The sequence below is a fragment of the Vulpes vulpes genome, chromosome 13 (assembly GCF_048418805.1).
Source record: "Vulpes vulpes isolate BD-2025 chromosome 13, VulVul3, whole genome shotgun sequence".
Lineage (NCBI taxonomy): Eukaryota > Metazoa > Chordata > Mammalia > Carnivora > Canidae > Vulpes > Vulpes vulpes.
The window spans coordinates 118,166,689-118,179,770 of NC_132792.1; the positions used below are offsets into that span (position 1 = coordinate 118,166,689).

At 44.7% G+C, this 13,082-nt stretch overlaps 1 protein-coding gene across 8 annotated transcripts in view; it reads right to left on the minus strand.

Moving 5' to 3' along the window:
* Nucleotides 1-1,222: 1,222 nt before the first annotated feature.
* The window catches only part of ASH1L (ASH1 like histone lysine methyltransferase), a 173,686-nt gene continuing 161,826 nt past the window's right edge, over nt 1,223-13,082 (minus strand). For all 8 annotated transcript variants that reach the window (XM_072733565.1, XM_072733562.1, XM_072733566.1 and 5 more), the window contains 11 exons: nt 12,433-12,487; nt 12,218-12,350; nt 10,386-10,634; nt 9,562-9,648; nt 8,563-8,653; nt 7,085-7,223; nt 6,806-6,978; nt 5,684-5,850; nt 4,966-5,006; nt 4,117-4,418; nt 1,223-3,584 (listed from right to left, as the gene is read on the minus strand). In XM_072733565.1, the coding sequence (XP_072589666.1) occupies nt 3,493-3,584; nt 4,117-4,418; nt 4,966-5,006; nt 5,684-5,850; nt 6,806-6,978; nt 7,085-7,223; nt 8,563-8,653; nt 9,562-9,648; nt 10,386-10,634; nt 12,218-12,350; nt 12,433-12,487 (1,529 nt within the window). In that variant the 3' untranslated portion in view covers nt 1,223-3,492. The remainder of the gene's footprint in view (nt 3,585-4,116; nt 4,419-4,965; nt 5,007-5,683; nt 5,851-6,805; nt 6,979-7,084; nt 7,224-8,562; nt 8,654-9,561; nt 9,649-10,385; nt 10,635-12,217; nt 12,351-12,432; nt 12,488-13,082) is intronic.

Sequence of the window (13,082 nt, forward strand, 5' to 3'; positions counted from 1 at the left end):
GTAATAATGCAGTGGATTTCTGTACATTGATTTTGTATCCTGCAACCTTACTGAAATCATTTATCAGTTCTAGTAGTTTTTTGAATTTTAGGGATTTCTGTATGTAGTATCATGTTACCTGCAAATAGTGAAAGTTTTACTTAACAATTTGGATGGCCTTTATTGCTTTTTCCTGATTGCTTATGGCTAGGACTTCCAGTACTACGTTAAATAAAAGTGGTGAGAGTGGACATTCTTGTTTTTTTTTTTTTCCTTTTTCTTGACCTTAGGGGAAAGCTTTTTCACCATGAGTATGACGTTAGCTGTGCATTATCATGGTTGAATGTTGTACTTTGTCACACACTCTTCCTGCATCAATTGCAATATTCTTATCCTCTTACTGATGTATCATGTTGATTGATTTGCAAACATTGATCCTTTTTTTTTTTTTGAACCATCCTTGCATCCCAGGAACGCAGTCTGTGGTCTTGGTGCTTGAGTAACCATTCTAGCTGAACTCAGAGCTGCAGTGTGGATCCATGTTTGGGACAACGTTCCATTGGGTCCTTCAGTTGCTGGCAGGAGTGGATTTATCTTCCTTAGTAGGATCACATTGGCTATTTGTGACACTCTTCTACTTGCAGATGAACATGATGATTTTGGAATTATGAATCCAACACTAGTTCCTAGGTGATCTCTGGCAAGTTGCTGATATTCAGTTTTCACTTCTACTAAATGGGAATAGTAACCACAGAGGGCTATCAGGATTATCTAACTAGCTAGATGATCCTGGGTGAGTTACTTAACCTCTGTGTTGCTTCAGTTCCCTCGTCTATGAAATTGGGTTTGAGTACCTACTTAAAATGACTGTTGTGAAGATTAATACATGAATATGCATTAACTGCTTAGGATGGAAATGGTCTGACACAGTGGCCTACTGTCACTAAGCCTGGGGTTTGTTCATGAATCCCGAATGAGGTGCTGTGTGATTGAGTGCAGAGGACAGAGGGCTTGATGATTATCCCGTTGATTGGTTAGGCTGGGCTCTGACCAAAAAAATCCTCATAGTGAGGAAATGGGCTTTATCTCCTAGTTGACGGTGGTGAGTGTGTCCCTGTGGGGGCCCAGGACATTGATGATATGGTTTTAAGAAAGATCTCTCTGGAAACAAGGACAGAGGAAGGAAATCCTGAAGATAAATGCAGGGCGGGAAAGGGGAAAAAACAGCAAGCTCACCACTCTGTTGTTAGGAAAAGTTTTTTCCATTTAATACTAGACTTTCAAGGATTGAGATGCAAGCTTTTTATGCAATTACATCCAATGTTAAAATTGGTAATACATAATTTACAAAGATTAACATCAAAACAATCATCTATTTAGATATGCTTTTGTAAAAAGGAAATATATTAGCAGCATTTATATTTTCCGCAATCACACAGCCTACAGACATGCAGACTAACTCTGTATCTATTTGCAGTGATGTAGTGCTTTGCCCCGCATTTCAAACACCAAAACCCGCCTGGCAGCTAGGGGGTTCTTTTTATTTCATTATTATAAAATAACCGAAAAATAAAAAAAGGCATTAATTTCTACACCAGTAAGAAAAAACAAGTTTTTGCACTTACCTAACATTTGATTGTCTAAAAAACAGTTTTTAGTCTTTCAACAAAAGAAAGATAAGATGACAGAGCGTAGTGTCTTTTGCTTCTGTTCTCACATTGTACAAAGTTTTTTTCTTTTTTCTTTTTTTGTCTTTAAAATTTTAGTGTTTAACACTATTCAAGGAAATATTGAATTTTAATCTCTTTCTTGTCATTTTCCTGCTTTTTGACTAAAAGGAGACCCCAAAGTGCCCCTGCTTCCCAACCCCTCCCACCCAGCTCCCTGCAAAGAAAACCAAAAGGAACCACTTAAATGGGCGTGGACATGCGACGTTTCCAGCTCCACACGTGAGTATCTTATACCCAGGTCTTGTCGTAATGTACAGTGCTTCTCTACAGTAAGAAAATACTTCAAACTATTTTCTTAATTCTCTTTTTTCTTTAATAAAATATTTATTCTGCTTTTTATCTGCTCAAGGGGATCTTTGGCATCCCCTGTCTCTTTTGTTTTGTTTTCCCTCAAGATTGACACAGAAAGGAGAAAAAGAAAAAAAGATTCAATGGAATGGAAGGTGTCAATGTTTCTACCTAAACAAGTCAGAGCGTCGTCATCATCAGGGGAAATGTACAGTGAGGACAGCATTGGTCCGGGATTAGAGAGAAGTGACGGGACGTGTTACTGCTGTATTGCTTCCTAGTCACGCAGCAGATATATATACATACATACATACATACATATATATATACACACACAACTTGGCACATTTAAAAACCATCTTTTCTCTTATAAGAACATCTAAAACATATGCATATGTATGTCTGAGAAGACAACAAAGCAAAGCTTTTTAAAGAGACAGTATTGTCTGGTAAGTTCTGGCCCAGAAAATGGGAAGGAAGGGGGCACCCTGACGTCCTCCTGCCACTGTGTCGCCAGGAGGCTGGAGGGGGTTGGGATGGGGGGTTGGGGGTGGGACGGGCACTGAAAACCATGTGGTAAGAAAACAAGAGTAGTGTTTTAAATTGATGATGTACACTCATGACAAGCACTCTGACAGGTGAACACTGTTCAACAGTCTGTGTAGTGACTTTGGGGGGTTAGAGTCCACTTCTATGGAGGGTTTACAGGGAGTCTGTTCTGGGACGAGTCTCGACTCACATGGCAGACACACATGAGCCCCCGTGCAGGAACAGCACGTGTGCTGGCAGGGCCAGGCCTCCTCATTAGAAAAAAAAATAGGTTTGGCAGGTTATGAAGGTTAAAACAAGAACTGTTACAGTAAGTCCTTTGCCCTCTGACCCCATGGGGCCTTCCCTGTTCCATGATTACATTCAGGGGAGGAGAGGTAGGGAGCAGGGCAGCAGATGCAAGTGCTTTGACTTGTCTGTTCACGTTTTGCTTTGACCTGATTGGGCAAGAAAGGAGAGAGATCTTTCTGGAAAGGGGCCCCAGCAATTATTTCTGTCTGAAGTCTCTGGGGTAGCTCTTGGAGCCCACAGAGAAGAGGCAGGCCAGGGCTCCCCTCTCGCTGGACTGTGAGTTATACCGGATATAGGAAGCAGCTTGGCAGCAGCGCCCATGGGATCAGAGGATGACATGGAAAGACCCAAGCTTGGGGCAGGGGCAAGTGCTATACAGTCCCACAAGGCTCTGATCGTCCCCAGGGTGCTCTGTCCTCCTCCCACCATGAACCCTCAGGGTGAAGCAGTGGAGAGGAAAACAAGTTAAACCAAACTGTTTCTCCAGACCCCCCCTCTTCTCCACTAGCTCCAAGGTTTAAGTACCCTAATGTCAACAGCACGGCCCCTTCCCTGTGCTGGATGGCCCCTTCCCACCCCTGTCTACACTTAAGAGAACACGAGGCAGGATCGTTAGCTCCGCTGACTGCAGATGCTTGAGCTTCTCCTTCGAGGCTCACTTCCGAAAGCTGTTCTCTGGGATGAACAAAGTGCGCCTTCGAAGCTTCCTGCCTGACCCTTCCTCCAGCAAGTAGGTCACATCGATGGCTGAAAACAGAACCAAAGAGATCATCAAACACCACCCTCCTGTTCCTCATTCCAGATTTGAGCTCTAAGGAGGTTATAGGAGTCCAGTGACTCCTTTTCCGACCTCAAAGCACATTAGGTATGCCTACAGCCTCAGGAGAGACGTTCTCTGGGGGCTGGGGGCCCCTCGCTGCCCACAGTGCCCCTCTTGGGATGGGGAACTAGGAGGTTTTCACAGAATACATTCCATCCCGGGAAAGTAATGCTAAGTTGTCCTTTTTCTTTCTTTTTAAAATTTATTTTTTATTTTTTTAAATATTTATTTATTCAGAGAGAGAGAGAGAGAGAGAGAGAGAGAGAGAGAGAGAGGCAGAGACATAGGCAGAGGGAGAAGCAGGCTCCATGCAGGGATCCCAATGCGGGATCACGTCCTGAGCGAAAGGCATATGCCCAACTGCTGAGCCACCCAGGTGTCCCGTAAATTGTCCTTTTTCATTCCTTCCTCACTAATTTCCCCTTTCTCTTAAATCCTAGACATGAGCCTGAGTCTCACCATTTTTCCCAGGGATTTTTTCCAGGAGGCCAAGTAGGATCTGGTTGAGCCGCTCCCGTTGGCTGTGCCGTCGCTCCTCAGGGGTACAGGCAGCCTGAGTTTCTGGACCACCTTCCTCTGCTTTCTTTTCACCCTCACTGACTTCCACAGGGGCCGCCTCCCGTTCTGGCTCCTCCAGGCTGGGCAGCTCATTGGTGGCTTGCTCCTGGCTGGCCAGAACCTCTTCAATCAAGGGCAGAGCATCATCCTCCTGGCCCAGGTCTTTTAGAGGTGGCTTTGGGCGCTCAGACTTCCAGGATGACCTGCCAGAGGGATGTGGGAATTTAGACTAAGGCCCTGCAGGGCACGGGGTGGGGAGGGACCTCAGGTTGGCTTGAGATTGAGTCTAGCTCTTCAGAGCCTTGGCTTTGGTCATCACCGTTTTTGGGCAAATCCCTACCTTTCTTTGAAATCTATTTTTTTTATATATTTTTTTAAATTAAAAAAAAAAAAAAAAAGCTACATGCCCACAATGCTCAGTGAAAACTCTGCACCTAACAGCTACTTGATGGCAGGTCCTTGACAGACGTCCCAAGAACTGATACCCCTCTGGATAATGAGAAAAGCTTTCAGAAATCTAGAGTTCTGTTCCAAATCTTCTTTTTCTTCTCTCTATTCCTTATAAGCCTCCCTCCCTAACCCTAACACTCCCTCAGCAGACTGTGCCTACCGATACCACTGCCCTGGGCTACTCTGTCAGAGCATCCCCAGTCCTCAGGTGGGGCCTAGTGGGCAGGTGGCGGTTATCTTGCTCCACCCAAGTAGTTGGCCAACCACTTATAGGCTCTCCTCACATCCCAGGGGACTCACCGCCCTCCGTTCCTCTTGTAGTTGTCTGGGACATAATGAGGCTGCAAAGAAAGGGAAGTAGTAAGTGTAGTGCAGAAGCTGGATCAGATGACCTGGGGCCAGCTCAGGAAAAGGGAGCTGGGGAGGGAAAGAAATAAAGGAAGCAAAAAACAGGGCTAACGCGCTGATGAGCTGGGAGGCTGTATTTTAATGTCAAAAATTCTTTCAATTTTTGGGTATTGTACCAATACAAGACACCATGGTAGTTTTGGTGTCTTATAAGCCTATGATGACAGGGAGACGGACGGGCTCCCAATCCTGTCTGCTATATCCTAACATCTAAGTAGTTAAGGTTGGGGCTTCAAAGCTAATCTGTGAGCTGTTGCCTGAGCAAGCAAGACCAAAGAAGTCTAGATGAGGGTGTGGTGGTGGGAGAGAGAATATAAAATAAATACTGTTTAGAAAAATCCAAAAACATAATTATATGAAGAATAGGGACATGGAGTTTGGTTTCTGGTTAGATGGTTTCTATACATTCCAGGAGAGCAGCCATAATTTTTGCTAGGCATGGAACCTACTTAAAAAAAAAAAAAAAAAAAAATCCCACCTAGAGACAGATTCCCTGAGTTTGGGATGGACTAACAGGATGAAGAAGCAGAGAGCTTGAAGGTTCCTACCCTAGGGATTTCATGCACAAACTATATTGCCTTAACATGACAGGTAAGAGGACGGGGCTTACTGAGAAATCTCTTTTAGGAGTGAGCTTCTTGGGGAAGTGGTCAAAGGCGTAGGGTTTGGTGCAGACAGGATAGCGATTCCGGTGAATCTTGTAAAACAGGTGTGCGGACTTGTCAAGCCGATAGTCACAGATGTATACGTCTTGCTCCTTCACTCCTTTGGGTCTCCCTAGGAGTTCAAATACTGTTAAAGAACCCTCCTGTCTTCCCCTCCTTCACCCTGAACTGCCCAGAGATGAGCCCACACGACTGGGAGGGGACACTGTAGTGATTGTGAGAGCCATCTGGTGATTGCAGGAGAAAGGAGAGGGGTGTTCGTGTCTCTCAGGGATTAAGGGCAGGTCACAGGGTGGGAAGGAACCAGATAGGCAGCGCATCCAAGTGCTGCAGGGAATCCATGAGGGAACACAGAGCAGAGTATGGGGACGTTAGGAAAGGAAAGGCAGGATGAATGATGGGAGCACACTGGGAAATAAGCACTTAATAACTGGGGGATGGAGTCCCCAGCAGCCAATGCTTGAATGGAGTACGTATTCTTCTGGACCAACTGCTACATGATACTAAGTAGGCGAGGGAGCCAAGCTCACCAATGGTGACAAGCATACTGAGCTTTTACTGTGAGCCCAAAGTGGGCCAAGTGTTTTGTACATTACTTCATTTAATCTTCACAAAACACTAGGATAGGTATGAATTCCCACTGCCAGGAGATTAGTTAACTTGCCCATGGACACACAGGTAAAAAGTGGTGGGGCTGGAATGTAAAGTTGATTGACTACACAACCTACACTGTTAACCATAGAGCTTAAAAGGCTAGTGTGCTTTTTTGATTTGTTTAATGTCCAGAGTTGACGCTGGCCTTCGGGATTTTGGAGTGGGTGGGTGGAAGAACATACATTATGATGATACTAATAGAATGCCAAGTACATATTATTAAGAAATGCTAACTAAATTTAAAAAAAGAGGGAGGATTAACATTTATTGAGTACCAAGTGCTAGGTAAAAGAAGCTTCGCAGCTGGTCTGGGACAATCTTTGATCAGACAGGAACAGTAAGAACAGAGTGGTAATTGCAGAGCAAGGAGTAGGGGACAGGAGGTCATTTCTTCAGCAGCTCAGGTCACTTACCTTTACAGTATGTATAAAGGTCTAGTACACAGCAGGTCCCCACCACAGCCTCCAAGGGAATGATCTCATAGAGTGGTACCCTAAATAGCTCATTGTGATAGAAGCGGCGGGATGGAGAGTGGTGGGTCTCGTGGGGGCGGAAGTAGTGGTGACCAAAGGCAAACCGTTCCTCTCTAAGGAAGAAAGGGAGAGGTTTAGTAAACTGGCAAGATCCTAGGCGATATTCAGCTCTGTGCTGGAAGGCAGAGCTGGAAGATGAGAGAGGACCTCAACACATACTTTTCATTCTTCCAGAGCTTCTCAATGCGGAAGATGTCAAGTTTATCTCGGTTAATGTGTGATAACAGTCGGTAGGACTGGCGGACTGGGTGGCCATCGGGGGTGCGCCGGCTATCTCGCATCAGGTACACACAGTCACCTAGGAAGGCACAGGACAAATTAAATGATGCCTGTGAACTCTGTTAGATGTCCACTGGTCCGACCCAAGGTCTACACAGAAGGGCTGGAAATCTAAAACAACAGATACAGAGAGCTACAACTGGGAGTCTAATGGCGATGATCGTCAATTCTAGACTATGAGAATGGCACGAGGGAGGTCTCCCATCTCTTAGAATCCTATATGTTTTTCTCATTCCTAAAATTAGCTTTATGATCTCCTGGTTTCTCCTTTTTTTTTTTTTTTTGATTTTTATTTATTTATGATAGTCACAGAGAGAGAGAGAGAGAGGCAGAGACACAGGCAGAGGGAGAAGCAGGCTCCATGCACCGGGAGCCCGACGTGGGATTCGATCCCGGGTCTCCAGGATCGCGCCCCGGGCCAAAGGCAGGCGCCAAACCGCTGCGCCACCCAGGGATCCCCCTCCTGGTTTCTCCTAATTAAGTTTTATTTGGTGGAGGAGAAATGTATAAAAGCCTAAGGACTGAAGGACATACAAACCTATACCGTCAACCTTTGAACAACATGGGTTTGAGCTGCATGGGTTAAATTATACTCAGACTTTTTTTTTTTTTTTAAATTTATGATAGTCAGAGAGAGAGAGAGAGGCAGAGACATAGGGAAGGAGAAGCAGGTTCCATGCACCGGGAGCCCGACGTGGGATTCAATCCCGGGTCTCCAGGATCGCGCCCTGGGCCAAAGGCAGGCGCCAAACCGCTGCGCCACCCAGGGATCCCTGTACTCAGACTTTTGATGAATTATGGTAGATATAATGTAAAAAAAAAAACCTTCCTTATGGTTTTTTTTTAACATTTTCTTTTTTCTAGCTTACTCTATCGTAAGCATGCAGTATATAAATACATGTAGCACACAGAATATGTGTTAATTGGCTATTTATATGTTATCAGTAAGTCTCTGGTCAACGGTAGGCTATTAGTAGTTAGGTTTTGGAGGAGTCAAAAGTCATATGTGGATTTTTTTTTTTTTTAAGATTTTATTTATTTATTCATGAGACAGAGAGAGAGACAGAGAGGGAGAGACACAGGCAGAGGGAGAAGTAGGCTCCATGAAGGAAGCCCGATGTGGGACTTGATCCCAGGACTCTAGGATCACGCCCTGAGCCAAAGGCAGACGCTCAACCACTGAGCAACCCGGGCATCCCCGTATGTGGATTTTTGACCGTGGGGAGGAGGTTGGTGCTCCTATACCCTGCATTGTCCAAGGGTCAACTGAATTCAAGGTCATGTGGTGACAATAACTACTATGCAGAGAGCAGATACTCCTAGCACTCAGAAAGGTAGAGTCAGCTCTGTGTACGCACCTTGACGAAGCAACAGGTCATCTCGGAGCAAACAGATGAAGTAGACACAGCCGGGCTGGGCATAGTGGGGCCGAGGGATCATGGGTACCTCCTGGTAAGAACGGAAAGCTAACAGATAAGGGCTGCAGTGACTATATCCAGCCTATTGATTTCCATTCAAGAGGAAAAGACCTCAAACCCAGAATTTGCAAACAACTTAACACTTACTGTTTAGTCATTTCAACACAACACACATGTGAACAAAGAAGAAAGCAACTGAAGTTGAACTGGGAGTGTGAAGACAGAGAACAAACCTGACAGGCCAAGTATCCCAAACTAGCTGCATGAAGCACTAACTATGTGGCTGCTCTTATACCCCCTTGGGAGCATGATAATGTGTGAAAGGGACTGATTGTCATAATGACTCAGGAAAGTTACCAGCGTTCAGTGCCCAAGGGCCAGGGAAGTCAGACATTCCCTCACAGCACAGAAATGTCTGCTCAAAATAACAATACCGCTGTTAAGAACTACCGCCTAAAACACTTCCCTTCATAGAAAAGACCTGCCCGAGATCACACATATAAACAAAGCAGAACCAGGACAAAAACTCACTTAGTAACTTGGGCAAGTTACCCCATCCACCATCTGTCCTGGAAGGTGGGTTTAAGACTAACCTGTGTTGACTCGAAATCATGCTCCTTTCACGTCAACATTGCTTAACACAAGAGATATTTACAGTACTTGAGTTCTGGACTTCACAAGTACCTCCCTCATGGAAAATTGACAGTGTTTATATAGTACCATTGCTTCCACAGGTTTCTAAGTATTTTATTTCCCCTTTGACCACACACTTGAGAAAAGAAAGGGCAGAATTATTACCCTATTGTTAAGTATAAGAAACTAAGGTCCAGGTTGAGTAACTTATCAAAGTAAATTTAGCGCATCAGGAGCTGGGCAGGTAAGATAGCATGTGCTAAACCTCCTACGTGTAGATCAGAGTATCAGCAGAGGGCAGCTTACTCTGTCCACAGGCCTCGGGTCACACTGCTCACACAGGTAATGCTCCACGTCTGAGTTCACCCCCATACAGTCACAGTGCTGCCACACCTGTGGGGAAAACAGTGAAGTTGAGGGAGGACTTGGACTTATTGAGAGAAGTGCTGGGAGCTAAAAATTAAAAAAAAAAAAAAAAAAAGAATTGTAGTAGGACAGGATAAAGTCAAACAGGAACTAAGGGATAAGTGGGGGAGTGAGAAATAGGAGAGAAACAGTAGGAACCTGTCTGAACACATGTATATTGTTTGGTTCATAATATATACATCTGGGAAAATGAAGTGAGGAGCTGGACAGAGAAGAAGAGGATGAATGAATGAATGTAGCACTAAGGAGCACGCACCGGTGCTCAGGCTGTTTGGGGGGGCTAGAGCCACATGATGCTTCTCTGGGCAGCTGCCTAACTGCAGCCCCCCCCCTCCCCCCGCCCAACCCGACTGCCGGCAGGCCCCACCCCCCTAGGCTCCACTTCCCACTTCAGTAAGGTGGTGGGCTCAGACATACTTCCGTCAGGAGCTCCTATCCTGCACAAAAGCATCCTCCTCGATCCAGACTATGTGAGATGTGAGCAATGGGAAGGGGGCAGAGAGAACGAGATGTGGAAAAGGAAGGGAAGGATCAAATTAAAGAGGTATAAAACGGGAGAAAGGCAATCTGGTGAATAGTGAGAGATGGGAGACACCAAGGCAGAGCTAAAGTTCCTGTACAGCAGGCAAATCAAGCCCAGAGGCCTTGTGCCAGGTGGCCACCATGCCCCCAAGGAGCAGGCCTGTGCCCTGCCCGGGGCTCACCATGCACTTGTCACACTGGATCATGAGGCCCTCATCCTTGTGGAGGCCACAGACACAGCGGATCACATCGTCATCCTTCTCATGCACGTTCTCCTTCTCAGAGACAGATGTTTCACTGCTGTCGGCCTCACTTGCTGTCTCTCCCACAATCTCATCAATCTGGGCTGATGCCTCATGCCTGGCGTTGTAGTAGGTCTTCCGTAGACGGCAAACATCTCTCCCAATTGGGGATTTACGCCCGTAGTACTTCTGAAGAAAGCAGAACAAAGAAATGTTCAGTCTTCTCAACATGGCTTAAAAATGTACCTGAAGAGGGATGTCTGGCCACCAGCTTAGTTTGTGGCGTTGCAACTCTGGATCTCAGGGTGGTGAGTTTGAGCCCCATGCTAGGGGCAGGGCTTCCAACACACACACACACACACACACACACACACACACACACACACACACACACCCTGAGGAGGCAATAGGATTTTCATTGTCCTCCCACTTTGGTTAACAGATTTTCAATACCATCAAGTATCAACTAACATGAATAAAAATTAGGATCTACATGATGGTTTCCCATCTGCTCTGTTGCTCTGTTATTCAAGTCAGCCATAGGCATTACTGTCCATTGGATTAAATACATAGTGACCATGGAATAGGAATAATCATCACAAATGTAGTGCGCGCAAGTTCTGTACTGACAGATGCTTGGGACACTCTTGGAGCGTCTTGGAGACGCTTGGGACAGAGCTATAAGCTCTGAATATGGAAGCTGGGTTTCAGCAGAAAGCATGTTGTGATTCAGGACTGACCTCATTCTTTCACTTGTCTGTTCTTCTCTCACTTCTGTCTTCATCCTAATTCCTCCTTGATCCTGTAGCCCCTTGTGTCCTTCCAATTCCTCTCTAAGGTTCTTCAAAATCACTGAAAAACTTCCTCTTTTCTATGTATCATACAATATCCATCTTTTCCTTCAAATCAGTTCAAGGCCACATTTTCTTCAATGAGCCTCACCTATTCTATGACCTGTTAGTCTAATGTCCCTCAATTCCATCCTTCGATTAACTTCTATTTATTATACATAATTCTGTGTATTTCACATGTACTTATTGTCTTGAGGGAAGAAAATACAGATATGACTTTAGTATGGTAAAATGTATTATGTAAGTACAAAGGTTCAATACTAAATTCTGTTTCCACTCCCCAAGATTTATCCATTCATCTAGGGAGAGAGTGTGCATGCACACATGAGTGGGTGGGGGAATGAGCAGAGGCAAGATTCTCATGGAGACTCCCTGCTGAGCATGAGCCCCCATGTGCGGTTCGATCTCATGATCCTGAGATCACGACCTGAGCTGAAACCAAGAGTCATATACTCACCAAACTTGCCACCCAGGCACTCCTTCTATATTAGGTTTTTACAGAAATTTCTTTTTAGGGAGTATAATTTAGCCTTCCATTCTAGTCATATCAATGACTTTATTATATAAGATTCTACAATATTTAGTACTCTGTAACCCTTATACAAAGGGTGCTCAATAAAAATTGCTGCCTTTTTTACCCAGAAATATAAAGGGTAATAGAAAGTAAAAATCTTAAACTTCTAGAATAGTTCTCTTCAAAACAAACTTTTTTTCCTTTAAAGTTTTTATTTAAAGTATAGTTAGTTAACCTATAGTGTAATATTGATTTCTGGAGAATTCAGTGATTCACCACTTATGTACGTCACCCAGAGCTCAGCACAAGGGCCCTCCCTAATGCCCATCCTCTGTTTAGCCCACCCTTTGCCCACCTCTTCTTCAAAACAAACTTCTTAAATCCATGTATGAAATCGGCATCAGTACCTCAGCATTCCGAAACACCTTGAGCATGTCAGCGTCAAAGGCCTCCACGGTCTTGTAATGGCCGGTGAGGATCTGCCTCTCTATGGTGGCCAAGTCCAGGGGCTCTGAGATCTTCTCATAGTAATCAGCATTCCTGAGGCAGAAAGCCAGGGTATCAGTCTGGGACACTTGATCCTGGTATAGAACTCACAGGAGTTCCACATTTGTGCACTTACTTTTTCTTTGGGGGGAGGTTCAAAAGGGGTGCTGCCAAAGCTTGTCGGGAAGAATCTGCAAAAGAAGTCAAGGTTTAGAAGGACTATGTGACACAAAGGAGGCAAGTACTAACTCCTTGCTGAAAATGTATTATTCCCCAAATTAGAAGTTAGGAAAAACAAAAATCTAAGCTTTAAATGAGGCCTGACCATGAATATACAGGACTCTTCAGAAATGTGGGTACTTAGCAGGAGAGAAGCTACTTTGAGGATGACCCTGAAGATGGGCCGTGAAGGATAATAAATTGTTGAGGCAGTGAGGCTGCTGAGGACAATTCCCTGCTTTACAAGTTTTTCTAAAGCAAAGAGCATCTTAACCAAAAAATATTTTCTAGTTCTTGTTAATAGACCACAGTTAGTTATTTTGTTGGTTTAGATTCAATTAAATTTCAGATAATGAATAATTTAGTACTGTAAATATTTTCTGAGACCCTTTTTTTTTTTTTTTTTAAAGATTTTATTTATTTATAGAGACACAGAGAGAGAATGAGAGGCAGAGACACAGGTAGAGGGAGAAGCAGGCTCCATGCAGAGAGCCCGACATGGGACTCAATCCAGGGTCTCCAGGATCATGCCCCAGGCTGCAGGCGACGCCAAACCGCTGTGCCACC